The 25,562-nt window shown below is 54.0% G+C and overlaps 8 protein-coding genes across 8 annotated transcripts; 4 read left to right on the top strand and 4 right to left on the bottom strand.

Annotated features, from left to right (window-relative positions):
* Nucleotides 1-215: 215 nt before the first annotated feature.
* QC762_408970 (uncharacterized protein) lies at nt 216-1,733 on the top strand (the record flags this gene model as incomplete). The annotated part of the gene is made up of 1 exon (XM_062890353.1): nt 216-1,733. One exon carries the CDS (start codon nt 216-218, stop codon nt 1,731-1,733), a length of 1,518 nt encoding a protein of 505 aa, XP_062743572.1.
* Nucleotides 1,734-2,016: 283 nt separating this feature from the next.
* Nucleotides 2,017-4,209, bottom strand: tbp1 (TATA-binding protein (TBP); the record flags this gene model as incomplete). Its single annotated transcript, XM_062890354.1, has 4 exons — nt 2,017-3,239; nt 3,304-3,730; nt 3,833-3,908; nt 3,962-4,209. 4 exons carry the CDS (start codon nt 4,207-4,209, stop codon nt 3,223-3,225), a joined length of 768 nt encoding a protein of 255 aa, XP_062743571.1. The 3' UTR covers nt 2,017-3,222.
* An 18-nt stretch (nt 4,210-4,227) lies between these two features.
* Nucleotides 4,228-5,487, bottom strand: QC762_0067220 (uncharacterized protein; the record flags this gene model as incomplete). Its single annotated transcript, XM_062883689.1, has 4 exons — nt 4,228-4,270; nt 4,684-4,919; nt 5,041-5,279; nt 5,436-5,487. 4 exons carry the CDS (start codon nt 5,485-5,487, stop codon nt 4,228-4,230), a joined length of 570 nt encoding a protein of 189 aa, XP_062743570.1.
* A 2,220-nt stretch (nt 5,488-7,707) lies between these two features.
* ESC4 (regulator of Ty1 Transposition) lies at nt 7,708-10,761 on the top strand. The gene is made up of 4 exons (XM_062890355.1): nt 7,708-7,976; nt 8,038-8,471; nt 8,527-9,961; nt 10,013-10,761. Exons 1-4 carry the CDS (start codon nt 7,884-7,886, stop codon nt 10,649-10,651), a joined length of 2,601 nt encoding a protein of 866 aa, XP_062743569.1. The 5' UTR covers nt 7,708-7,883; the 3' UTR covers nt 10,652-10,761.
* An 89-nt stretch (nt 10,762-10,850) lies between these two features.
* Nucleotides 10,851-12,562, bottom strand: QC762_409000 (uncharacterized protein). Its single transcript, XM_062890356.1, has 3 exons — nt 11,888-12,562; nt 11,630-11,828; nt 10,851-11,573 (listed from the first exon to the last, which is right to left on the bottom strand). Exons 1-3 carry the CDS (start codon nt 12,272-12,274, stop codon nt 11,053-11,055), a joined length of 1,107 nt encoding a protein of 368 aa, XP_062743568.1. The 5' UTR covers nt 12,275-12,562; the 3' UTR covers nt 10,851-11,052.
* Nucleotides 12,250-14,285, top strand: QC762_409010 (uncharacterized protein; the record flags this gene model as incomplete). Its single annotated transcript, XM_062890357.1, has 2 exons — nt 12,250-13,244; nt 13,311-14,285. Exons 1-2 carry the CDS (start codon nt 13,086-13,088, stop codon nt 14,283-14,285), a joined length of 1,134 nt encoding a protein of 377 aa, XP_062743567.1. The 5' UTR covers nt 12,250-13,085.
* Nucleotides 14,286-16,085: 1,800 nt separating this feature from the next.
* GIT2 (glycerophosphoinositol permease) lies at nt 16,086-18,199 on the top strand (the record flags this gene model as incomplete). Its single annotated transcript, XM_062890358.1, has 4 exons — nt 16,086-16,301; nt 16,364-16,759; nt 16,819-17,802; nt 17,909-18,199. The coding sequence occupies 3 exons, from the start codon at nt 16,086-16,088 to the stop codon at nt 17,749-17,751; spliced, it is 1,545 nt and encodes a 514-aa protein (XP_062743566.1). The 3' UTR covers nt 17,752-17,802; nt 17,909-18,199.
* A 418-nt stretch (nt 18,200-18,617) lies between these two features.
* On the bottom strand, nt 18,618-25,088 carry QC762_409030 (uncharacterized protein; the record flags this gene model as incomplete). The annotated part of the gene is made up of 3 exons (XM_062890359.1): nt 24,295-25,088; nt 20,416-24,155; nt 18,618-20,243 (listed from the first exon to the last, which is right to left on the bottom strand). The coding sequence occupies exons 1-3, from the start codon at nt 24,398-24,400 to the stop codon at nt 18,618-18,620; spliced, it is 5,472 nt and encodes a 1,823-aa protein (XP_062743565.1). The 5' UTR covers nt 24,401-25,088.
* Nucleotides 25,089-25,562: the final 474 nt, after the last annotated feature.

The following is a 25,562-nucleotide window of genomic DNA, read 5'->3' as shown; positions in this document are numbered from 1 at the left end:
AGATACATCTATGCCCAAAGAGCATGGCTTTTCCCTTTCTATCTGAATACTTAAATCCTCAGTGAATCGATTTAGATCGGCATCCCTTTCCCTACCTCTGTGGACAGCCCAGCCCTTGCTCTCGAAAAGAGTCTCGTGCACGTGTTGCCAGCTGTCTCGGCTGCGTAATTAAAGTTTGGCTCGCTTCAACTTGTCACGGTTATTATTCTCCCGCCATGACTTCTTCCCTTCCTCAACATTCTTCCTCTTCCACCACCACCACCACCACCACCACCAACAACAACAACAACAACAACAACAACAACACGAACCCCCCGTCCTCCATTCTCATTGTTGGCTCGGGTCTCTTTGGCCTCTCCACAGCCTATGCTCTCACTCGTCGCCATGAGTTCATCAACACCTCCATAACTGTCATTGACAGGTCGGACCCCTCCTCTCAGTCTACATTCCCATCCCCCGATGCCGCGTCCATTGACACGAGCCGCATTGTCAGGGCAGACTACGCCGACCACGCGTATGCCGCTCTGTGCGATGAAGCTCAGCTGATATGGCGCCAACAAGACAAGCCCATAGATCTCGGCGCCCAGGGCCGTTACCACGAAACAGGTCTCCTCGTCGTCGGCGATGCCACCTCTGCCGCGCCAGTCGCGGACCCTCCCGTAGAGGGTGGCGCGAGTGAATCTTCCCACAAGAAGCTAACCGGCATGGATTATGCCCGCAAGAGCTGGGAGAACGTTTCATCTCTGGCCTCTCGTGACCCAATGCTCGCCGAGCGCATCCGAGAGCTCCCGAACGCCGACGCGATCTGCGAGGTTCTCGGGACCGGTGGCAGCTCTGGAGCTTGGGGATACATCAACTACAACAGCGGCTGGACAGACGCCGGCGCGTCGATGGCATGGCTCTACGAGCAAGTCAGACAAACCGGACGCGTCAACTTCATTGCTGGCACAGTGGAGTCTCTGGAGCACGATGACACCGGTGTGACAGGAGTGAGGCTACAAGACCAACGCGTCTTGACCGCGGACCTGGTCATGGTGGCAGCAGGAGCATGGACAGGAAGCTTTGTCGACCTTGACGGCCAGGCTGTCGCCACGGGCCAAGTCTTGGGGTACCTCAACATCACCGAAGAGGAGCAAGAGATCCTCGGCAAGATGCCCGTCATCCTCAACCTCTCCAGCGGTCTCTTCATCATTCCACCAACCAACGGGGTCCTCAAGGTAGCTCGCCATGCCTACGGTTATACCAACCCACGAACTGTACATTTCCCTCCCCTTCCCGTCTCGCCAACTGCCACAAGCAACTGCCTCGTCTCGATCCCCCGGACATCGTTGCATGACCCCGACCTCGTCATCCCAGCAGAGGGGGAAGCCGACCTTCGCGCTGCTCTCCGAGAGATGACGCCGCTGCCTGGGTTGGTAGACCGTCCCTTCACCAAGACGAGACTATGCTGGTATTCTGATACCCGAACGGCCGACTTCCTCATAGACTACCATCCTCACTGGAAGAATCTCTTTGTCGCGACAGGAGACAGTGGCCACGCCTTCAAGTTCCTCCCCGTCATTGGCGATAAGATTGTGGACTGCATCCAGCGAAACTGTCCACCCGAGTTCAAGGAAAAGTGGGCTTGGAAGGAAGGGGAGGGAGCCAAAGCATTGTTTACAGAGGACGGCAGCAGAGGGGGAAAGCCTGGGCTGATTCTGGAAGAGGAGCTCCTCAAGGCTCGGTCTGTGTGAGGGGTATTGATGCGATGGAGGGGTAAAATTAGAGACACCACAGGGGCGTGAGGCCTTGAAAGGGGCACAGCTAGCACAACATGGAACAAGATAAGGAAGGAGGTAAGTCGATCAAACCGTGCATGTCGCAACAGGTAGGGCAAGGCAAAGCAGGGCACACAGCAACACAGTGCGGCGTAGTAAAACTCATGTCTGTCAAATAAGACGATGGTATTGATAGACTTGTTGCAAAAAAAAACAACGAAACCACAACTAAAAAAACGCCGAAGCGAGCTTTCCATCTTTCACCTAGATGAAATTATTGCTCTCCAGTTGTCCATTCTCACCCAATTTGCGAAGGTTGCCCAAAGGATCTCACCATCCTTGATGTTCTCCCCTCGCTCAGGGCTTGAAATACCGGAAAGCTTTGTTTCCTTGCGGATAAGAAAGCTCAAGGCAGTCCTGTAATGTGTGCGGCTGTCGTTTTTCTTGTTTCTTGCAAAAGAGCCCACCACCAATCGTCTTTCTTTTCTTGTTTGTGTGTTGTGTGGTGCAAACCGCAGTGGCCGTCGCTTTGCTCGCGCCAACAACACACCTTGAGTAGTTTGAGGGGGTCATGTGTTCTTCATCTTGCAGGTTGTGCCTCTTTTTTCGTCGTCGTGTCCGAGAACCAGACAACAACAAACAGACAAAATCAGCAAACCAGCTTTTGTTCCGCGTGATGAAAGAAAACAAAAAAAAAGAACCATGATGTCAGGTTTGCCGGATCATGTCCCAGATCCCACCCGTAAAATCCCCCAAATCTCACTCTCTTCTCTTTTTTTTTTCTCATTCCCACCACTGGAAAAAAAAAATCTTGAGATAATCGACAAACACCCAGAGATTGAGGTGAGCCGCGCGGCGTGGGAATTCCTTTCTCGCTCCTCTTTTTTTGTGATTGTTTCGCGCATTCATGTCGTTCCCACTGCCTCCTTGGTAGCCCGCTCAAATCCCAGTTGCCGTCATCCCGAGCCATTAAAACAAGGACGGTGGCAGGAGAAAAAAAGAGCCAGATCCCCCTTGTGCGCTGCGCAAAAATAAACCAGGCCCCCAGTTCCTCTTCGCCGATCCGTCGAGTTGTTGCGCGCGCCATCTCCAGAAAAAATCTATGTACTATAAACCCGAATTCAGGTAGAGGTCAAATCCGCGCGTGGATCCTTTATCGTCTGTCCCCCGATTGTTGATTCCCCCGGAACGCCATTGCAATGCTGACAAGAAAAGAGAAAACAAAAACAGCAAAAATACAAGTTTGGGTGACCGAAAAAGGCGAAACCGATGGGCGGTTTTGTGCTAGTCGCCGACGGTCGGTGATAAAGTGCTTTTTGGGAGGGGGTATGATATTCGTAATACTCATTCGCGGCCAGAGGGTTTTCGGTAAGGGTGAAGTTGGGGGGTAATGTACAAGTCCTTCACATGGGTGCCCAAAGTGGGATGGAAGGTCCACGTGCCAGGCGCAGCGATGAGACGAAATCTACATCTTGCGGAAATCTGGCGGGCAAAGTTAGTACAATGACGTCATCATGGAAACTGGCAATCACATGGCAAAACATACCCTGCAGCACGGGATAGATCATCTCGAAAGCTTGATAGATCTCCTCGCGAACTTTCGCGCCTGTGAGAACAATCTTGCCGCTGACGAAGATGAGGAGCACAATCTTGGGCTTGATCATGCGGTAGATGAGACCGGGGAACAACTCGGGCTCGTAGGAGCTGAAGTTGTGATGCTTGGAAGCAAGACCCTCCAGACGGATGGGGAACTTGATGTCGCAAGAACCCACAATGTTCTGGATCTTGAAGTCGGTGAACTTGGCGTTGAAGCCGAGCTTCTGAATGATACGGGCATACTTGCGGGAGGCAAGCTTGGAGTCATCTTCCGACTTGGCGCCAGTGACGACCATCTTGCCCGACGCAAAGATCAAAGCGGTGGTCTTGGGCTCACGGATACGCATGATAACAGCGGCGAAACGCTTGGGGTTGTACTACAGCATGTTAGACCTGGCTTGGCAAAATTGTTGACGACAAGGTCATGGAGCAAAGTCGCTCAAAAGAGCTGTCTGCCCAGACCAGATCGCAACACGTACCTCAGCATTGCGAGCGTGCAGCGCAATTGTCTTCAGGTCCAGACGGCAGTCAAGATTGACAGTCGCGACAATGTTCCTTTGGAGGTCAGTCTACAGTTTATTTGCAAAGCAATGCAAAGGTGTTCCTACTGAAGAGTGGGTGTGATACCACTGGGTCCAGCTGAAGCGGCGCCCGGCGTCGCAGCGGGGGTCGCGGGAGTCACCCCAGCACCGTTGGTGGTTTGGACGCCCGACTGCTGTGCGCCATTGGCGACAGTGCCATTGCCCGCGACCGACTGGTTCAGATCGGCATGTCCGGTGGGGAAAGAGAGAGAACCGGGGGCAGTGAAGGCCTTGGCCTGGGCAGCGCTCGTGGGGTGGGTTTGAATCGCATCCATGATTGCGGTTGTGAGATCTCAAAGCGACTTTTTAGATGACTTTGTCTGCGCGCGAACTAATCTGCGGGGGAGAGCTGTTAGATGACTTCCTGAAGCGTGCAGATTGTGATAATGCGCAAATAAAGAGTGCTTTGTCGTCGCAGAGTGAAAAGGCAATTTACGATCTCGCGGTGTTGTTTGGCGTAAAAGACGGAGGGGCGTCAGAAGCGGCCAATTTATAGTTGCGCCGTCGAGGGAAAGTGGGTCCGAGCGTCGTGATGGTGAATTGGCAGTTTGCTCTGTTGTCGGCGGCGGGGTTGTCGAGGCAGCAGCGAGAGCAACTCGCAAGAGTGTGGGAGTGAATGGAAGCAGAGAGGTGAGTTTCTTACCAGAAGATGGGAGATAAACAACCTAATGTCTCCCCCTCAACTACTGTTCGCCGACACAAGCACCGGTAACCCGTCAAGACCTCTCGACCGTCGACCAAATATTTACTCGATGAGATGACGAAGTCGTGGCTGTTCTGGCGACGACGAGAACGAGCACGAGTTGATGCGATGATGTATCGAGGTGGTCCACACTTTCAAGCACACGGCAGAGAGAGAGGGGTCTTGTCTTGTCTTGGGTTTTGCACTGTGACCTGTGCAAATGATCTTGATCTTTTCTTTTTGATTAAGGTGGTCTTGGTCGACGACGACGGAATCGATCGGGTTCCTGTATCGACCGGGAGTCTAAATGAGAGTATTTGGCTGTGCGTTGTGGCTACACAAGGCAGAGGCAGCGAGGAGTGAAAAGAAAAACGGGAAGTTATCACGACAGCGAAGTTCGTCGGGGTTGGCGACGGTTGCTTACGCTATGGTGCGGGAAGTGTGGCTGGAGGAGAATATGTGGGGCGGCAGAACCGAGCAACTTCTTCCAAAGGGCGAGCAAGGTGGGCGATGGTGCCTTCTTAAATATTTTTTGTCTGCCAGCCGTGTCTGCTTGCCTCAGGCCAACAAGAAAACTCAACCAGCGAATCAGCGGGCGGGGACGGCACACACGGGCCTCCTTGACGCCCCCTAAGTAGCGGTACTTTGCCCATCCCCACAACTCTAAAACACGCCCCCCCTTGTCACTGCGCCGTCACGAAGGGCCCTTTTGCTCTTGCATTTATCAACCAACAATATTCATGATGGCAGCATTCTTTTCCTCTTTCCTCTAACAACAGCGATGTAACAATATTCAACAAGCACCGCGACAACTCTCACCACCATGTCCAGCGTCGCCCAGCGCCATCATGTCCACACTGCTCTCAGCCATGGCGAGCCTGACTGAACCAACTTGGCACGCAGCAAAGACTTTTCAACAAGACCCTTAGAATGACGATGAGGACATGATCGCCACTGCCAAATCCAAGCCATGAAACCTCTGTCGTCTCTGTCCATCACAGCCCAACCACCAGAGGCTGACACCCTTTCGCCCACGCCGGAACACATGGCTATCGTACACGGACAATGGCCTTTCAATACGAGCAAGCTTTTCATCGCAGGAGCCACAAACCCATCACGCGAGCCAAATCAAAGAGCCACAGCGGCCTTTTGGCTCAACTTTACTCCTCTCTTGTTGAGTCCAGGCTGTTACACCTTGGTTGACGATGACGCGTATCGACCTCTTTGCGGCGACAGACTCTGTTGTGGTTTTCAAGGCCACCCCGAGAGCGCTCTCAAGCTTACACCCACCAACCCAGGCATGCGCATCACGGCTCGATCAACGCCAACAACATCATGGCATACCGAAACCCCAACAATTGCACGGACTCGAGGTTCGACATTTGATGTTGCACATCTTGACAGCTTTGCCCAAACCGAGTCCCAGTCCAAACAAACGGCTGTAGCTCACATCCCGGCACAGGGCTCGGGCGCAATCGCTGTCCGGCATCTTTGCCTGAAGTACTGGTACATGTCCCACCCTCACCCGAGCCACTGGTGGGCCGCCCTGTTCAAGCGATGACTCACACAACAACATCTTGCGCAAACAGAGGAACTTTTGACCCCGATGCGAACGAACACCATGCCGATAACACCGATTTGTTGCTGGTGATCATTTTTTGTCCTTTTGTTGTGCATCTTTTTGAAGCTTTTTTCATTTTCGTGCAGCGGCATCACTCATTCATCTCATTTCATTTTTAGGATCGACACATGCACCGAGGTGGCCAAGGGGGGCCTAAAATTCAGCTGCGGGTCAATTGCGCCACCCACTCACGTTCAACCAAAGAGAGCCCGACCACAACCCAACTCCTTCTGGCCTCTTCCTCCTGGTTCTCTCATACATGGCAGCGTCGTGTCGACACTGACTTGAGGACGAAAGCCATGGATGCACACGATCCGAAAAGGCGGGATCCATCAGGCTACAGGCTGCCCGCATGAGGTCCTTGAGAAAAGCTGAGATGGTTGGCACGACTCATTGGTTCTTGATTGTTGCTTTTTTACACTATCATGCGTCTGTCCGGCATCCAGCATCAACGATTCGTCGCGATAAGGGGATGGCGTTCCTGTCGGGCTGTTTGTTAAAGCTACCCCGCCGTGGCTGAGAGAGTCCGAGGCACGGGGGGTGATAGGGCGCTGATTGGCTGCATCGTGATTTCGCAATTTTGGCGTTTTCACGTTTGCGGCGCGCGTATGGGCAGCGCGTCACGATTGCAACACCATAATTTCCCCCATCACCAAGCTCGGAGGACACAGAATATCGACGATGTGGGTGTGCTCATTATGATGATGGCTTTGTGTGCAGATGTCATTCTAACTTTAAGCCGGACCCGGTGTCACGGCACGGGGTTAGGTGAGTCGTACAATGGTCGGTCTGGTTTGACTGTTATCACTGGCGTTAGGCTTATTGAGTCTGTTCAAGAGGAGTCATTCTTCGATCCGGAGGCTTTGGCTTTGGCAAACTAATAATCCACAGAAACTCGACTCTGGTAGGTGGCATTTGACTTGTGCAATACTCCGGCCATGAACCATGAGCCATAGCCATGGTTGGAATGGGCGTTGGCTAAAATCTACCAAGTCCGGCATTTATGCCAGATATGTTGATTTATCGGCATGTAGTTTGCTTTAGCAACTAGATACCTTGAATAAACATATGTATCGTTTGACATTTAAATGTATTGGAATTGTTTGTTTCGGCGGAGAAGGTGCTTCGAGACCATCTCTTCGTTTTGACTGCAGACAGAGTCTGTGATAGATTTCCTCTTGTCCAGTCTGACCTTCTGGCGGCGACCATAATTTGCAAATGCTATTGAAAGACTTCCAACACAGCTCACACATCTCTCCTTAGCTCTCTCTATGCCTGTGCCAAAGCAGTGCCTCTCCAAGACAGGAAGTAGAAGGCCATGCCGCATCTTGTGTCAGCACCTGGCGGAAATATCTTGATCTTCGATGTCATCAAACATCTCAGCTCAGTGACGGCCCCACTTTACGGCCAGGGTTTAAATAGGAAGCAAGCTGCTTGGTGGGTCATGTGAGTCGCGGTTGTCTCGCGTCTCTCCTTGTCCTGGTGGATTTTCGAGACGCGTCTCGGCCACCCACACACCCACACAAGCCACAAAGCACCACCATAACCTACCACTATCCGTACCAGCTTGGGCAAACAGACTTCGACGGTCCACCACTTGATGCATACCATCACTGACACACGCATTGCGACAGCTTGCTTTCAACATGGCGGAACAGCATGAGAAGGCCCCATTGCTCGCCGACTGCGCTATCGCTTTCGTGCAAAGCAAGCAGCTCTCGAGCCAACTAATCTCCATTGTTCGTCCCATTTGTTGTCCAGCTTCGTCTGAAGAACCCAAGCAACTAACTCAGCTCGTAGCTATCCGATGTCGCAAGAGAACACGGCGCCGAAGTGCTAGAGCCAGATCGCCAGGGAAAGATCCGGTGGAAGAAAGCCACCCACATTATTTCGAACACGATTGACTTTGAAGAATACACCGAGTCGCTGGCCGCCATGGTGCCCGTGGTCAAGTCGGACTGGATCAGAGTCAGCATTCATCGCAGAAAGCTGGCGCAGTTACGGCCCTACTCGCCAGATCCCCGCATGATCTTCTCAAGCGTGACCGTCACTTGCGCCGACATCCCAACCCTAGACAAGGAGGCAATCTGTGGTGGCGTTTTGGCCCTCGGGGGCATGGAGTCCAAGGATCTAAACAAGTTAACCACCCACATTTGCGCTCTCACACTGGAACACCCAAAGTGTCAGGAGGCGCTCGAGAAGAAGTTGAAGGCCAAGATTGTCCTTCCTCATTGGTGGGTTTTAGTGTGCAATTGTTGGCACGGGCACCTTCTAATCATACATCTCTAGGTTCGACGACTGCTTCCGTCTGGGCAAACGAATCGACGAAGGTCCATATCTCCTCCCCGACCCGGAAGTCTTGCGCACTGCCTCCGAAGAACCGGTGAAAATCCCAAGTAGCCAGCAACTTGAGGGTGCTAGCTCTGCTGTCCCCAGTGGCCCATACGAACCGCAGGGGGGGGAGAAGCTCGTGGTGTTTTCGCAGAAGAAGGTTCTGTTGGGCGACGACCTCCCCATCAACGACTCGACCCGTAAGACCATTGGCGAGAAGATTGCAAGAGGTGGAGGCGAGGTTGTGGGGTCGGTTGAAGAGTGCAATACCTTTGTCGGTCACTACCGTGATGGCGAGCAATACGTCAGGGCGTCACAAATGGGCAAAGACGTCGGCAACTTGGCGTGGCTCTACTATTTGATTGTGTACAACGAGTGGACTTCGCCGCTTCGGCGCTTGCTTCATTACCCAGTTCCAAGAGAACCTCTGCCAGGATTTAAGGACCTAAAGATCACACTCTCCAACTACGGTGGTGAGGCCCGTATCTACCTGGAGAACCTCGTCACGGCTGCCGGTGCTACATATACCCGAACGATGAAGGCAGAGAATACACATCTCATCACGGCTCGCCTGCATAGCGAGAAGTGTGAAGCTGCCAAGGACTGGAACATCGAGATCGTCAACCACCTCTGGATCGAGGAGAGCTATGTTGCCTGCCAGGCTCTGGCTCTCAACGACGACAAGTACAAAGCATGGCCTCGGCGAACGAATCTTGGCGAAGTTATTGGCAAAACCTTCCTCGATGAGACTGTGCTCCGCAATCTGTACTACCCAGGAGAGGAACACATGGATGCGGCAGCAAAGAAGAAGAAGAGAGTGGCCGCAGCGGCGCAAACGAACGCGCTCACCATGAACCTGGACAAGGACTTTGGCACCATGCAAGACTCGTTCATGGCGGATTCGAGCCCAGCGCCTGCTGCACCGGCAACGGCGAAGAAGGGGCGAAAGCCAAAGGCGGCGGCTGCTGCCGCCCCAACCGCGGCCAACCTTGTCACGCCAGCCAAGGGTCGTCATCTTCGCACAGGGAAGGAGAATGATACCCCCTCCGTCCTATCAAGCGGCAGCCGGAGTGCCAAAGCAGCTGCGCTCTCCAAGCTTCAGGACATTGCTCCGGATCTGGCGTTGTATGAGAAGGAAAAGAGGAGGCCACTGAAGGATGGGGTTTGGGGTGGTAAGAGGGCGATGGATCAGATTGACAAGGAGAGAAGCACGAGAAGCTCTAGTCCGGCCGGCCATGCTGATGCGGATGATGATGAAGAGGAAGAGGAGACCGGTGAGAAGAGCAGGCCGTCCAAGAGGCCGAGGTTATCGCTGCCGAATGTCACGATGAGGATTTGTGCGACGGGGTACAAGAGATGGGTAGGGAATAAGAACTTGGAGGATTCGGACCGGGTAAGCTTGCTTCCCACATCTCTTTATCGAGCATTGCTAACACCTCCGCAGAAGAAACTGCGCAACCTCGGCGTCACCCTGGTGCAAGACACCCAACCGTGCGACTACCTCGCCGCCCCCAAAGTCGTCCGCACGATGAAATTCCTCAAGTGCCTAGCCAAGGGCGCGGAAATAATCAACACTTCGTTCCTCGACGCCTGCCTTGAGACGAACAAGCGTCCGCCAGTGGAGGACCACTTTTTGGTTGACGAGGAAAACGAAAAGAAGTTCAACATCAACCTCGGGACGTCTGTCGGGCGCGCGCGCGCGAATAAAGGGAAGCTCCTGTGGAATGTGCCGATTTATTGCACGGCGGACATCAAGAACGGGGTGGAGAACTTTAAAGCCATTGCGGAGGCGAACGGGGCGATATTCAAGATTTATAGGGCGAGGAGCGGGACGACGATCAAGCCGACGACGGCGGAGGAGGATGGGGGGGCGGACCCGGACCCGGTGTATTTGCTGAGCGGGACCACGCCGGGGGAGAAGGCGCTGTGGCCCAAGTTCGAGGAGATGGCCGTTAATGGGCACTGCGAGCCGAGGGTGGTGAATGGGGATTGGTTGTTGGATGTGGCGATGAGGCAGGAGTTGACGTTTGATAAGAAGTATCTTTGGAAGGGGCAGGAGGAGGCCGGGGGGGGAGGGGCGTGATGGATTGATTTATCATTGAGCGAGTTATGGTGAGGCGTTTTTGGTGTTGTTAGCCGTTAGGTTAGGTTCAAGGTTATTGTTTTTGGGTGGGTTGATTGGAATTTTGTAAAAGAGAAGAAGAAGAGGGTAGTAAGTGTATGTACATTTAGGGATTCGAAAAGGAATCAAAGCGTAACATACAGATGTTGATATTATTATGTGCATGTCTCAGTGTGCTTGATTAAACCCAGTATATATATATATACTTGGGTAGTGTGTGTTTGATGATACACAAGAAGAGCTGTGATGTGGGCTCTCTACAACGCCAAAACGGTGTTTTTGTTCAAAATACCAACCCATAACGCCTGAACCATCGCACCATGCCGCTAATTAAGAAAAGAAAACCACTAGAACAAAAGAAACTAAACCTGTCCATCCCGCAAACTTGGCGGTCTGCTGGAATATACTGGTGGGTGCTCCGGCGCCCTCCACCCATCAGATACAAGATAGGAATCAGGATCAACAGACGACACGGTCTCCATTGACGCTCGGGCTCTGACTGACGGCGCTGACCTGTAGCTTGGGGGACGGCCGGCTTCTGTTGCTCCAGAGCTGGATCGGGAACGGTACGACGGCGGTGGTGATGGACCCCTGGATAATGAGGAGACAGGAGACTGGGAACGGGATGGCTCGGCAGCTGGCGGGATGATCATCGTGCCCTGCTCGATGTCGACCGCACCCTCCTCCTTGGGGTAGACCTCGACCTGTTGCTGGTTGGTGGCGCGGCGGATGTTGCAAGTGGTGGCGATGATGGAGGCGATGTGAGACAAGGCGGGGATGGCGCCGAGGGTGAAGATTGAGTCGAGGAGGGCGCAGGTTAGGTACCGTTCTTTGTTAAATTGGCCTTTGCCAAGGTAGGTGAGGATGCCTTGGTTTTCGTAGTCTATGTAGGTGTTGGTGGGTTGTGATATGTTGGCGTGGCGGGGGGGGAGGACTTACCAAACTTGCGGGGGACATCGTAGCAGTAGTTGGTGTAAGAAGGATGCAAGACTCGGAGGATGTGAAGGAGAGACCATGCCATGAGTAGATCACCGAAGAAGGTGTGGATGCCGAAGAGGCGCCACTTTTTGGGGTCGAGGTTGCGGAACATGAGGGAGAAGATAAAGGTTATGAGGATGTAGATTAGGTTTAGGAGAGACTTGGAGAGAGGTGTTAGTTCATGGTGCACACCAAGGATGTATAATGGCATGAACCTACCAATGCCCGCGCCCAGCGCATGCCGGCTTTTGATCGCTCATCGTCACCTGGGGAGGAGTACCATGCCCACATGCCATTGTAATAGCCAGTCTGGTCGAACAAGAAGACTACGGCGTGGAGATGGGCAAAGTAGGCCAGTTGACAGGTACGGATGGCGGTCAGCCAGAGAAATGGCCAGTTGCGACGACGGCGGCCTGACTTGTTGCAGCATGAGGTGGTGCTACGTTTCTCATTCTCGTTGTTGCTTTGGAGAGTGTCAGTAGCCATTTCGTTGGTTGTGGCGGCGGCCTGAAGAATGGTTTCTTCTTCTTCTTCTTCTTCTTCTTCTTCTTCTTCTTCTTCTTCTTTCTTCTTGCAATAGAGACGAAAGTAGAGGATGGCGACCATTGTCAACACGCCTGGAGGCCGCCGCGTGGACAGTTACAGAGAGGTAAAGTTGTTTGTTGGGATCTAGGCAGCAATAAGATGGAATGCGGCTCTCTGTGAGAATCTCACAGTTGCTGGCAGTTGTTTTTCCAGTGAATAAGTGAATGAAGGGAAAGGGGGGTGGCCAATCACCGAGGGGCTTGGCAGCAATTGGGAGGCTGTGTGGCTGTGTTGGGATGACGCGTCTCCTCAAGTGGGGAGACTCTCTCTCTTTTCCTCTTATTCACTTGTTCGAAGAAGATAAGATGGTGCCCAGAGATGCATCTCTCATCAGAAAGCCTCGCGACGGAAATAATCACTACGAAGCTACTACCATGACCTGAAACACACCTTCTCTCCCGAACCGGAGCTCGTCCAGTCACGACAACATCATGGAGATGCTCGTGTTCCACCGCACATCAATCTCATTGGGTAGCAATTGGTGAAGATTCCCTGCTTGCATGGAAAGAGCTCGCAACAAGCTGGTGCCGTAGTGCCGCAGATGTGGTTCTTTTCGATGGCCGCTGAATGGCTGCAACCCTGCTGCCAACCCATCGCCAACCTCTCCTCACAGCGTCCCCCGAATAGGGCAGATGTGCCCAGGGTACACAGCCCCTCTCTCGTTTCTCAGCTCTGGACTGGACATCCACATGGGATGACGGTCTTTTTTGTTTTCTATTTCTCTTTTTGTCTGAATGCTCCGGCATTGCAGTTGTTCTTTTGCAGAAAGAACCTCGCTTGTTAGGTTTATTCTGCCTTGTCCACCACCATAGTTTGGTTGGTGAAGCAATCAATGATGGGTTGGGGGTCATCTTCAAGATGGCTTGCCATCGCCCGAACACTGCAGCTTGCTGCGGCTTTAGTATCGACCGCTCTACATGGCTTCAACACCATATGGATTCATGTCAAGAAGCTTGGTATGACACAGCACATGGTCATCCTTGAGCTGTTGGTATGTTTCCTTCTGTCTCCAATTGTCCCACCGACCTAGCTCGAGTTAAGGCTGACACCTTGTCAGATCGTCCTCATCACCGTGTACACCACCATCGCCATTTTGGTTCAACACTACAACTGGCGTTCCATAACGGAGCCATGGCTGGTTGCTTTTGTGGTTCTCGACTTGATCTTTTGCGCCATGACGATGGTCATCATATCCTTGCTTGCCTGGAATGGCCTTCCTGTCAGTTGTGTCGGCCTCACGCGGCCAAAGGAGTATCTGGCCGGCGATGCCCTGAACGGGTTCTCGACTAATGGCTTCACTGACGGGAACCAAAACATGCCCGGGGAACTAGACAAGTTCTGCCCTCTGGAGCGCGCATATTTTGGGTTCGCCCACGCTTTGGTCTTCTTTTACATTGCGACCATTGTCCTCAACATCGTCCGCATCTTGGAGCTCAAGTATATCAAGATTGGCAGTTCGGGGGAGGAAGAGGAGGTGAATCTTAAGGCGGTCAAGGACCTCGAGGAGCCATCACCCATCTCCAGCGCCGCAAGAGTCAATCTGGCGCCACCAGCACCACCAAGCGAAGGCATCGTTTCACGCACTGCTTCTCTTCGAAGCACCACGACGGCCTCAACATCGCGCCCCGCTTACTCGGCGGTTCCTGCTCGGGCTCACACAGCCGCCATCCCACGGCGACCCGTGGGAGCAGGCGGTGCGGTGCCATCGCCACACCGACGGCCGCAGTCGGATGCTTTCAACCGAGTCTCTTTGGACGAAGATAGCGATAATGCCGAAGCAGCGTTGGTGTCAGACGGCATGAGGCATCAGCACCGACAACCACCTTCGAGAGACTACGTCCCTCACCCACCACATCAACAGCAGTACCCGCACCCACATAATCACCACCGGATGCCCAGTTTGCTCGAGGAGGACCAGATGACGACCACGTCTGATATGGAACACGCGTTGGTGTCGGATGGGATGAGGCCATCAGCACCCATGCTTCCACCGTATGAACCGGGCAATAGACGGACCAGTATAGGTGGTTAGGGTGGTATTCTGAAAGAACGGTCAAAAATGGATGAATTGATGATACCAATTTGCTTTTTGGGTTTCGGTGTTTTGGCGTTGGGGAAGGGATGGGATTGACTGGTCGGGATGTGATGAGCACAGCATGTAGTGCGCGGGATCACACGAGGAGGAGTGCGACCTGTGGAGAAAACATGGGACACATGTCTAATTTCAGCTTGATTTAATGCTTCACTTACACAGAGGGGGTCACACTGTGTGTAATGGGGGATCTGTGGCCTCTGAAGATAGTCGAGGGACGCTTTCGAGACAGTCGAGAGGTCTAAAAAGATAGTCAAGGGGCATGCCCATCATTTTTAAGACATTGACACTCTTGTACCTGCTCCGACCTCTCCCGCGCTCTCCGTCCCTATGCCAACTGTCGCTTTGGCCTCCTCAGGTATTTCCGCAATACTTTCCCAAGGTTCTCACGTGCCGGGTTATGAAGAAAGAACCGGTCCAGCTTTTTATATCCCGCAGGGTAGCCACATGTCTCGACCAGCCATCCGACAGCCTCTTCCTGATCCTGGATAAACCACTGCGGGATGTAATCGGTGTATTGGACCTGGGCCCAAATATATATACCCTTCCAGAGGGGCTCCCAAATGAAAATCTTGAACAGAAACGTAGGAACCACCCAACAAGACCAAATCCGAGAAGCAGAGTCTAAAACATGACGCCTCACTAGTCAGCCTGTTCCCCCACCTCCTGCCCAGAGTCTCTCAGCTGTTTAGGTACATGTGCAGTACATTGTCACCATCATGAAGACCCTATTGGTTTGTGTTTGAGGCCTGTCTGTTGGTTTGTCTTAAAGACCATTTTTGATAGAGCAATCAAATGCCGGGATGCATGCCGAGGCGGACGGTGCTGCGGGCCGTTTGACTCGCAAAGCTTGCTTTACCCCCGAGCTTTCTATTAGCGCATGTGACCCCGACGTCACCTGCTTTCCTTCAACATCTCGAAGGCAGGCATCATGTAGAGCAACACCAGAAGCACACCGCCGATTAGCGGAGAGAGCGAGACATGGGACACAAGCAAGGGTGTTGGTATCGGATATAATGTTGGAAAGACAAGGTATAAAAAAAACCTGTGCTTATTGAGGGCAGTACGGTCAGCGAGAGGTATACTCTGGAGGGGGGGAGCGCCTCGACCTTGAACAGAATCAAATAACACGCCTACCAAATATGAGAGACCCATTGGTTTTATCTTTTCGACACTTTCTTTCCAAGTAACGTGTTCCTATCTGAACTGAAGGAGAATACGTGCTCCCTTCCACCGCTCCTGCCTCATGCATTCTCTGCCACTTGCAGCCCACTGGCACGACAGCCCCCCAGCTTAACCAAGCAACTCCCGTGGCTTCTCCTAACCTTAGCAACCGTTATTCTCACCGAGTCTTACATCACAGCCTATTCTCAATTCTGTTGACTCGACTTTCCCAAGTTGACCTTTCGATTTAGCACACGTTTATTACGTAGGTGAGTCCGCACTCATATACACCGAATCAATCTTTTTATATATTTGATTATTCTAACAACACACCCTCGTCTGACTGACAACCATCTAACCTACCCTAGCGTAAGTCAAGGGCCTTTCAGCCTCCGCGACCCATCACACCGGAAGCTCACAAGCCACGCCGACCGTTCGGCCGGCCGGCGTGCAGCAACGTCGCAGCGCTCTCCCACTTCCCCCCTTTTTCATTCAATTTTTTTCTTCTCTTTTTCATCCTTCACTTCTTCTTCTCCGTCCCCAAAGCCAATCCCCGATCGAGAACGCAGAGAAAGAATGAAGGAAGAAAGCGCCGATTCGGGCGCCAGCTCGGACCAAAACCCTCCTCCGAAAGTCCCCCTCTCCTCGTCAAGCCCACCGACTCATACCCAAAACGAGAACCCCCTCGCCGTCAGCAGCAGTGAAGCTCCAAATGACAAAACGCTCTGGCAAAAGCTCCTCCCCGTCGTCGCCTGCGGAGCAGGGTTGTTTTCTGACGGGTATATCAACAACGTAACCTCTCCCCCTTTCCCTACCTTTCCCCACCAGACAGTTACTAACCCGCAAGGGAAAAGGTGATCGGCTCCGTCATAACCGTCCTCGCAATCCAGTACGGCCCCCTCTGGTCCACCTCCACAGCCAAATCCTACCTCAGCGCCATCGCCTTCGCCGGAACGGTGGTGGGGCAGTTGCTGTTTGGGTATCTGAGTGATAAGTGGTCGAGGACAAACTCACTGTTGCTGTCGACGCTGATCCTGATCTTGTTCACGGCGTTGAGCACGGGGAGTTACTACAAAGGGGACGCGGTGGGCATGTTCAACGTGCTGACGGCGTGGAGGTTTTTTGTCGGGATCGGGATCGGGGGGGAGTACCCTGCGGGAAGCGTCGCGGCGGCCGAGTCGTCAGGGGAGCTGAGGAAGGGAACGAGGAATATGTGGTTCATTTTTTTTACGAACAGCATGATTGACTGGGTGAGTTTTACCTCTGCTACAACAAAAGAGAGGGTGGGGGTGTGCTGACAAAGGGATAGGGCTTCGTGATGGGGGCTTTTGTCCCCTGGCTTGTGGCGGCCGCGTGCCACAACACCAACCTGGAAGTTATTTGGAGGACGAGTCTCGGGATCGGGGTGGTGTTTCCGCTCAGCCTGTTTGTCCTGAGGTTTTTCCTCAAGGAGCCAGAGGAGTTCCAGAAGCACTCGATGAAGCACGCGCGCACGCCGTACAGGCTTGTGTTTAGGTTTTATGGTTGGAGGCTGTTTGTCGTCAGTTCTATCTGGTTTCTGTACGACTTTTCGGCGTACTCGTTTTCGATCTACTCGAGCACGATCCTGGCGAACATTTTTGACGGGGACTCTGCGCCGCTGACGACGGTTTTTGGGTGGAACACGGTGATCAACCTGTTTTACATCCCGGGCACGATGCTGGGCGCTCCGGTGTCTGACTTGTTGGGTCCTAAGAGGGCGCTTGCGGTTGGGGTTTTGCTCCAGGGGGTTGTTGGGTTTGTGATGGCGGGTTGTTACCCCTATCTGGCGAGGCCGGGGGTGGTGGGAGGGTTTGCGGTGGTGTTTGGGATCTTTCAGAGCCTGGGGGAGCTGGGGCCGGGGAACAATATTGGGGTGTTGGCTGCGAAGACTTGTGCTACGGGGGTGAGGGGGCAGTATTATGGGGTTGCGGCTGCGGTTGGAAAGCTGGGGGCTTTTGTGGGGACCTATGTATTTCCGTATATTGTCAAGGCTGGGGGGGGGAGCGAGGTGCTGTCGGCCCAGTATCCGTTTTATGTGTCGAGCGCGGGGTGTGTGTTGAGTGCGGTGCTGTGCTGGGTTTGGGTGCCGAGGGTGGAGCAAGACATGATCAGGGATGAGGATGAGAGGTTCAGGGGGTTTTTGGAGGAGAATGGGTATGATACTGGGCAGCTGGGGTTGAGGAAGGATAGGGCGGCGGTTTTGGTTGAGGAGGGGAAGTGATTGTTCGAGTTGAGAGCTCGGGGGTATGGGGGGAATGATTCAGGAATCGGGGTATGTGTATATATATCAGTAACGGATTTGATCTATCAAGTCGGCTTGGTCGAGAGCGTGAGTTGCTGTGTCATGTGTTTGAGTGGCTGTATGGTATCTATGGTAGGTAGGTATCCTTCATGGACATGCCAGAGAGGATGTTTCTGCTTCAAAAATCGGCATGTTGTGCATATCACTTCTGGAGCTTGCTCCCTCGCAAGCCCCTCTAATGTCGTACACACCATTTGTGTATCAACCGGTGGGGAAAGCCTTAGGAGAGACACTGGACCAGGTGCCTACCTACCTATCGATAAACATCAGAGGACTTGTCGACAAGAGGAAACACATGGGACCTTTATGTCTGCAATTGTATTCGACAAGCCTGTCTGTCCACCCTCGACATCCTCTATAACCATCTTTCGAGGCCTATCCCCTTTGCAAAGAGACCCAAGTTGACAGCCATGATATATTGTGTCCCTCTATTTCACCGAGCTTGTCAAACTGTGGGAAGGGTGATTCCTCACAGGATCACAACACAAGAAGACACACCAAAAGTTAGAATCATCCACCCCCTTGATTGATTCAGCTAGCTATACTAATCTAACTAACCCCCCTTCCCCCCTCCCTCAAAAGTAAACCCGCTACTCATCACCAAATGCTCACAAACAAAACCAATATCGCTCCCCCCCACCCCCCCTGTTTTTTTCCCAAGTAACAAAAATCCCATTAGTTCCTACACACTACTGATAATACAAAAACAAAAAAATAAAAAATAAAAAAAAGACCAAATTAAACCCCCCTTTCCCTTCATTCCTATTTTCCCTGACAAAATCAACTCACATCTCCCCCAACACCTCCGCCCTCCTATACCGCCCCGCAACATCCCTCGGCAGCAACCCATAGAGCCTCGCCTCCCCCCCCCTAACCCGAATCAACTCCTCCGCCATGTCCGCAATCGCAGCCTCCTGCCTCAAATCCCCCCTCGCCATCCCCCTCAGCGAAACCAACCCATCAAACAGCCTCTCCTCCGTCTCATCCAGTTTGCTCTTCTTCTTCCCCTTCTCCAGCCTAACCAAGGGGTAAAGCAAATACACCACCGCCGCCCTGTCCCAGTCCGAAATATTCCTCTTCACCTTGAACAGCAGCTGCGCATACGTCGCCAGCTTCTTGTACTCCCTCCCAATAACCAGATCCGGCCCAACCTTTGTAACAAAAGCCCTGTTCGCCTCGGCATAGTTTTTCGCCCAGACCAGCGCGAGAAACTCCTGGTGGGTTTCTCCCCTGGCCCTATAATCCAGCGCCTTCGCCTCCCAGATCCATGATTCTGGGACTCCAAACTTTTTGAGCGCACTGAACGCACTGCCCGGGTTCCTCGGCGCACCAATAAAACTGGCGTGCCTCCCAAGGTGATCCCTAACCGCCCTCTCCCTCGCCTCCCTCTCGCTCAGCTGCAGCAGCACAAACGCCGCAGGCACCCAATCCCCCATCCCCGTCAACGCCCCCGCAAACCCAACACTCGCCCTGTCCAGCCTCCCGACATCATCCTCCCCGAACCCAACCTTGCCGCTCGCATGAATAGCCCTCGTCATCAACCACCCCAACCGCCCATCACTCCAGTCAAACTCCTGGTTCGCAAACGCCTTCAACAAACTCCACATCTGACTCCCCGGCTCCGGCTCCCTGTCCTGCTCGACATCCATCTGAAAACTCTTGATCGCCCCCTTCACGTTCGGCGCCCCGTCCTCGGCGGCAGAATAAAACAGCCTCAGCCCAAAAGCCTGCTCCCAAGTCAACCCGAACCGCTGAGAAATGGTAAAGGAACTAACCCTACTTTCAATCGGCGCGTCCTTGACCCCGTCACAAACACAGGCATTGCCGGCCAGAAGTTCATAAACCGCGCGGACGGGCTCGGAAATCTCAGAGAGAACATTCGACTCCCTCCAGTCCCTCAATTGAGCCTTGATATCCGCCTGCTGACTCCCGACCCCAGCAACCAGCACAGCAAGTCTCATATCTCTCCCCTTGACAAGCTGCGCACACGCCTCCGGGACCAAATTCCCAGCCAAACAAATGATGGCCTTCTCCTCCGGCGACTCAGCCCTCGCAAGCGCAGTCTTGGTCGATTCCAGCACCAGTTGCCGCCAGAAACCAGTCAGTCCAACGCCGTTCTCGTCAAAAAGCAGCGACGCCAGCTCCCAAACGGCATCACCCTGCGCCACCTTCTTAAACTCCGGGCCCGAATCTCCCTGATAGCCAGAAACGCTATCGATATACTGCTGAAGCTGAGCCAGAATCTTGGGGTTGACCTGCGCCTCCCCACCAGGAGTGATCGTGCCGTCAACAGCCTGCAGGCTGGCCTCGCCGTCGTGAGCCGTCACGAGAACCCCGTCAGGGCCCCAAGTAGGACGAGGGACCGACTGAGTCTCGTCGTCTTCAACCTTGGAACGCGTCTGGTATGGCCACTGTAACACAAGAAAAAAAAATGTCAGAAAATGTTTCAATTCATTATACGTAGAATTACTAAACCGGGTGTTGATGCAATTTTTGGGTAGTGAGACAAAGAGTGTGTGTGTGTGTGTGTGTGTGTGTTTTGTGTGCAAAAAAGAAAAACTAGGAGACAAGCGGGAGACCGACCTTCACGAACCCCTTCGCGGGCGATGCCTGCGAGGACTGAGTCGGCCCGCCTTTCGTTTGCTGAAACAGCGACTTCATCAAGTCCAGACTGGTCGCAAACCCGTCGTCGTTATTATTCACCGCCACGTCCTTGGGCGCGGGGCTCCCGCGATCCTTCATATCCCAAACCGCCCCCGTCTCGTTGAGTTCCCGAAGCGTGGCCCGATCCACCGTCCTGGGCGCCCGCACGCTCGCCTGCAAAATCTGAGTCCAATCATCACCACCGGCCACCTCAATCTTGGTCGGGGCTGTCGACTTCTTGAGCGCCCGCATCCGTGCTCTCACAATGCCAGCAGGGAGTCGCTCAGCGTTGTCGTCGTAACGGGAGAGCTGGAACTCATCCTGGGCGCCGTCGACCGACCCTTGTTCGTACGAGTCGTCATAGGCTTCGAGCTGGAAGTCATCGGGTCCGTCAGCCATGCTTTCATCTTCAGGCCACTCCCGTGATGGTATGGGGGTGTCAGCGTCCAGGGGCTCATGAGGTGGCGTACCCTGGTGAGAGACATCAGAGTCCTCTTCTTCATCGAACATGGCGGCTTCATCGTCGTCGAAGGCGCCAGGCAGAGTGCGGCGGCTGCGCTTGAACTCAAAGGTGTCATCGGGGTCAACAGGCGACGTGGACGAGGCCTCGACAACCGGGCTCGGGATCTGTTCAACGTGCTGAGCACGCTTGGCAGCTTGCATAGGCTGGATGGCTTCCTCCTCAAACTCTTCATCGTCGGAGTCATCATCATCCAGACCATAGGTAGTGAAGTGCTCTACAGAAAACTGCCAGACGCCAGTCTCCGGGTCGTAGTCTTCAAAAGTCGTGTCGGGGATAGCCTTGAGCTTCTGAATGTGCTTTTCAAGACGGCGGCCACTGACGTCCCTGCCACCACGGGGCCATGAATGCTCGAGCGAGATCAGCGCAGGAACGTTCAGGCCCTTGCCTACGGGCGGCTTCTTGGCCGCAACCGGGTACACGGTGGCTGAGCGGGGAACCAGGATGACAATGTTGTCAATGATCTCATCCACGTTGATGTTGCTGAGATCGACAGGAACCTTGAACTGGACATTACCCACGTGGACGCGACCAACAGTAAAGTCGACAACCTTTTGGCGCTGCGTCCTGTTCATGGCGCGGATGTCCTCGAGCGACGGGCTCATCCAATACTCACCAGCCTCATCAGAACCAGCAGATGGGGAGGCGGGAGCTTTGGCAGCAAGCGTAACCCGAGCGGCGGCAGGAGATTCTTCCTCATGGACGATGGCAAGCTCATTGCCCTTGACTTTTGTCATCTCGGGAGCGGCAGAGGCAGGAGAAGCCTTGCTGCCGTTGGCGCCGTTGTTGGTGGAACGAATGGAAGGCCTGAGATAGCCAAGATCATTCTCGCTGCCATCCGTAATCGCAGCGACCTCGTCGTTGCTGGGACTATCAGCTGTGCTGGTATCGAAGCTCACTCTCTTGGCCAACTTGCGAGCACCGCTCGCATCTTCCTGAGCTTGCTTCTTATCACTGCTACTGAACAGATCGCTCCGCATGTCCTTATTGATGATCAGCTTCTTGTTGCTGCTAGCGCTGCCAAGAAGACGCATGCTCGAGTTGGCCGAGAAAGCACCTGGCTGCAGGATACTATCTTCAACGTTGAAGCTGCGGCGCAGGTTGCTGGCAGAAATGCTCTTGCTCAAACCACGGTTGACACTGCTGGCCAAAAGACTTTGTCCAAAGCCGCCGGGGGTGCTCGAGATGCTGGAAGGCGTAGCAGGCGACCCATAGGCGCTGTACGAAAAACCGTAGCCTCTCTTCTGCGGGGTGACGAAGCGGGAAGCGTTCGCGGGGCTGAGCTTGTACATGGGCAAAATCGACCGGCTCTTAACCTTGGGCTTGCCACCTAGAGGAGTGGCCAGGGGCCCAGGATTGACGATCTTGTCATCACTGAGACCCGAGAACAAGGTAGCGGCACCATAAGCGGAAAGGTCATTGATGCTAGTCGACAAACCCTGCTGCTGCTGTTGTTGTTGGGAAGCACCAAGCAGAGAGTTGCCCAAGCCGAGCTGGGGCTGCGTCTGAGAAGCGCCGAATAGCGAACCGCCCTGCTGTTGTGCCGGCTGGCTAAAGAGACCGCCACCAGTGGTGGTGTTGCCAAAAAGAGGCTTTTGCTGGTTATTCTGGCCCAGGCCGGCGCCGAATCCTGTGGCAGCAGGCTGTTGCTGAGCATTCCCGAAGAGACCACCGCCGGTCGCGGCAGGTGTCGTGGTTGTACCGAAGAGCCCACCAGTTGCCGGCTTCGCCCCGAAGAGACTCCCGCCCGCTGCGGGCTGGGCGGCAGCTCCGCCAAATCCTGTGTTTGTTGTCGTTCCAGTCGCACCGAACAAAGAGCCGCCCGTCGCCGGTTGAGCGGTTGTGGTGGCAGTTCCAAACAGACCAGTGGCAGGCTTGGCTGGTGCGGTTCCAAAGATACCTCCTGTGGCAGCGGGTTGGGCCGCGGTTTGGCCAAAGCCGCCAAAGCCCGACGTGGCAGGTTGTTGTTGTTGCTGAGTGCCGAAAAGCCCGCCGCCGGTTGCGGCAGGTTGTTGTGTAGCGGCTCCAAAGAGTCCAGTGCCGGTGCCAGCAGTGCCGGTGCCTCCAAAGCCGGTATTAGTAGTCGCGGTGCCACCGGTTCCAAAGCTGAAGCCGGAGGCGGGTTTCGCGGCAGTTGCGGTGTTGGTGCCGAAGAGACTAGTACCGGTCGTGGCAGCTCCACCGCCGAAGCCACCAGTAGTTGTTCCCGTGGTGCCAAAACCACCTCCACCACCTCCAAAGAGACTGCCACCCGTAGCGGCAGGTTGCGCGGGGGTGCCTCCAAACATGCCAGTGGTTGCTGTTGCAGGCTTAGCACCGAAGAGACTGCTGCCGCCGAAGCCACCGGTATTGGCAGCTGGAGTAGTTGTTGCTGCTCCGAATCCTCCGCTTGTTCCACCGCCACCAAACAAGCTTGATCCCGTGGTGGCACCGCCGCCGAAGCCAGTATTAGTTGTTGTTGTCCCGGTAGCGCCAAAGCCTCCAAAGTTGGTGCTTCCAAACGTCGACCCGGTAGCCCCTCCAGATTTCCGACCCTGGTTGTAGTCGACCAATCTAAGCTCCTCAGGAGACCAGCGCTTGTAGGCGTCCATGAAGCATACGTTCTGGAATGAGTTGCTCTGAGACACATTGTTGGGCTCCTTTTCTACCAGGGGGTTGAAAGCAACAACAGCCGTCCCTGGAGCTTCGCCAGTCGCGGTGCCGATCCCGGGGTTGGTCGTCGCACCGAAGCCGGTCCCCGTGGTGCTTGTGCCTCCACCGCCGAAAAGGCTGCCGCCAGTCGCCCCGGCGCCGAAGCCCGTGCTTGTCCCGCCAAAGCCGGTTGTGGCAGGCTTGGCTGCGCCGAACAGTGATGATCCACCGCCGCCGCCAAAGGGTGTTGACGTGGCAGCGGTGTTGGCAGTGTTGCCAAAGCCGAACCCGGTGCCGCCGGCGGTGGCAGTTGTGCTCCCAAAAAGGCCTCCACCGCTTGTGCTGGCTGGCGTGCCGAATGCTGGCTTCGCGGCGCCGAAACCACCACCTCCAAAAGCACCTCCTGTGGTGTTAGTACCAAAGCCTCCAGTAGTACCGCCGCCGCCGCCGCCGCCGCCGAAGAGACTGCCGCCAGTGGTGCCGGGGGCAGCATTGTTGGTTGCTCCAAAGCCTGTGCCTGTGCCAAACCCTAGGTCATCAGTCAGTAATCAGTCGCGGTCTCGAAAAAGTTCATCGTCGGCAGCAGTGGTGATCGCTCGATGAGACCGTCGATCGATGTCGCAATGGAAAGTCGTCCTCGAACAAACCGAAAAGTCGTTGACACGTACCTGAAGATGTGTTGTTTGTAGCACCAAAGCCGCCGAATGTCGAGCCGGTGGTGTTATTATTCTGGCCGAAACCGCCGCCGCCGCCGCCAAAACCGCCGAACGCCATCGTCTCGGTGATGATCGATGTCGCGCAGTGGCAGGCAGACGAAAATGCTGGTGATGTAGTTGCTTGTTTGTCGTCAGTCGTGCTCGGTGACGAGGCAAGCGGGTGTTGTTGATGATTGGCCGCCTCGTTGTTGTCGGCTCAGATGGTTATCTTGGACAACGAAGTCGGGGGAAAAAAATCGCGAGGCAGGGACTGATGTCTTCTCGATCTGCGCGCGTAACGTGATGGATGTTATTTTTCCCCCGAAAAGAAAAATAAAATTCAATGAGATAAAGGAAAGTTCAAATAAAGGCAGGTTTCAGATGTTGGCCTGCGCTGTTTGGGGATAGAGAGAGGGAAGGTAAGGTAAAGAAAATGGGCGACCTTGCTTTCCTTGACCCTTGTTCGTTGTGGTCGTGACAGGCGCGATGGAGAATCGAGTTGGGCAAGCTCGCGAAAGTTCCGCTATTATTTCCTCTCTGTCTCTTCTCTCTCCAGCCCTGGCCCGTTTCTCTTTCCTAGCCCAATGCTTGGGTGGGGCGAAAAAAGAGCTCAAGTGACCAATCAGATAAAGAAGAGTCCTGGGTGAGCCGTGCGTCACCTGCGAAAAGAGTGGCCAGGGTCACAGCTTTTTTGACAGAACACACGGACCAATTATCAAGCACCCAAGCAGCATCAAGCTCCTGTTTGGTCTTTCAAGGTCAACTTTTTGCTCTGAAGAAACAGGAACACCAGCCCAGTCTCTCCCCCTACATATTTATGGCTCCTCTCCTCCGACCGCTCGCTTTTAAGTTCATCAACCATCATCCTCAAATCCCTCACGTGCCCAGCCCAACCTGCCAGCCAACGCCCAATTCCCCCCTCTGATTGGCCCACAGGCTACAGCTTAGTAATTCTACAAGTCTGCCTTGCAAGCTTGACGTACTTGACGCACTTGACAACTGCAAATCATAGACCGTTCCCAGCAAAATTATTGGACGCCTTGCTATTTCTCAGTTTTAGACCTTTACCCCTGATGAATCACACAGCTGCCTGCTTCCAGGAAAGACTATAAATCCCCCAGACACACCAGGCCTTTGTTCCGTTTGTCTACTGTCTTTTCGTAAAGCATGCCACAATTCCACACCTCTCAGTTGACAACTCGGTGTGAAATAGGTAGGTTCGTTGTGAAATCGGGCAGTGA

The sequence above is a fragment of the Podospora pseudocomata genome, chromosome 4, assembly GCF_035222375.1.
Source record: "Podospora pseudocomata strain CBS 415.72m chromosome 4, whole genome shotgun sequence".
NCBI lineage: Eukaryota > Fungi > Ascomycota > Sordariomycetes > Sordariales > Podosporaceae > Podospora > Podospora pseudocomata.
The sequence above is the reverse complement of the archived record's forward strand: the minus strand, read 5'-3'. Positions and strand labels throughout refer to the sequence as shown.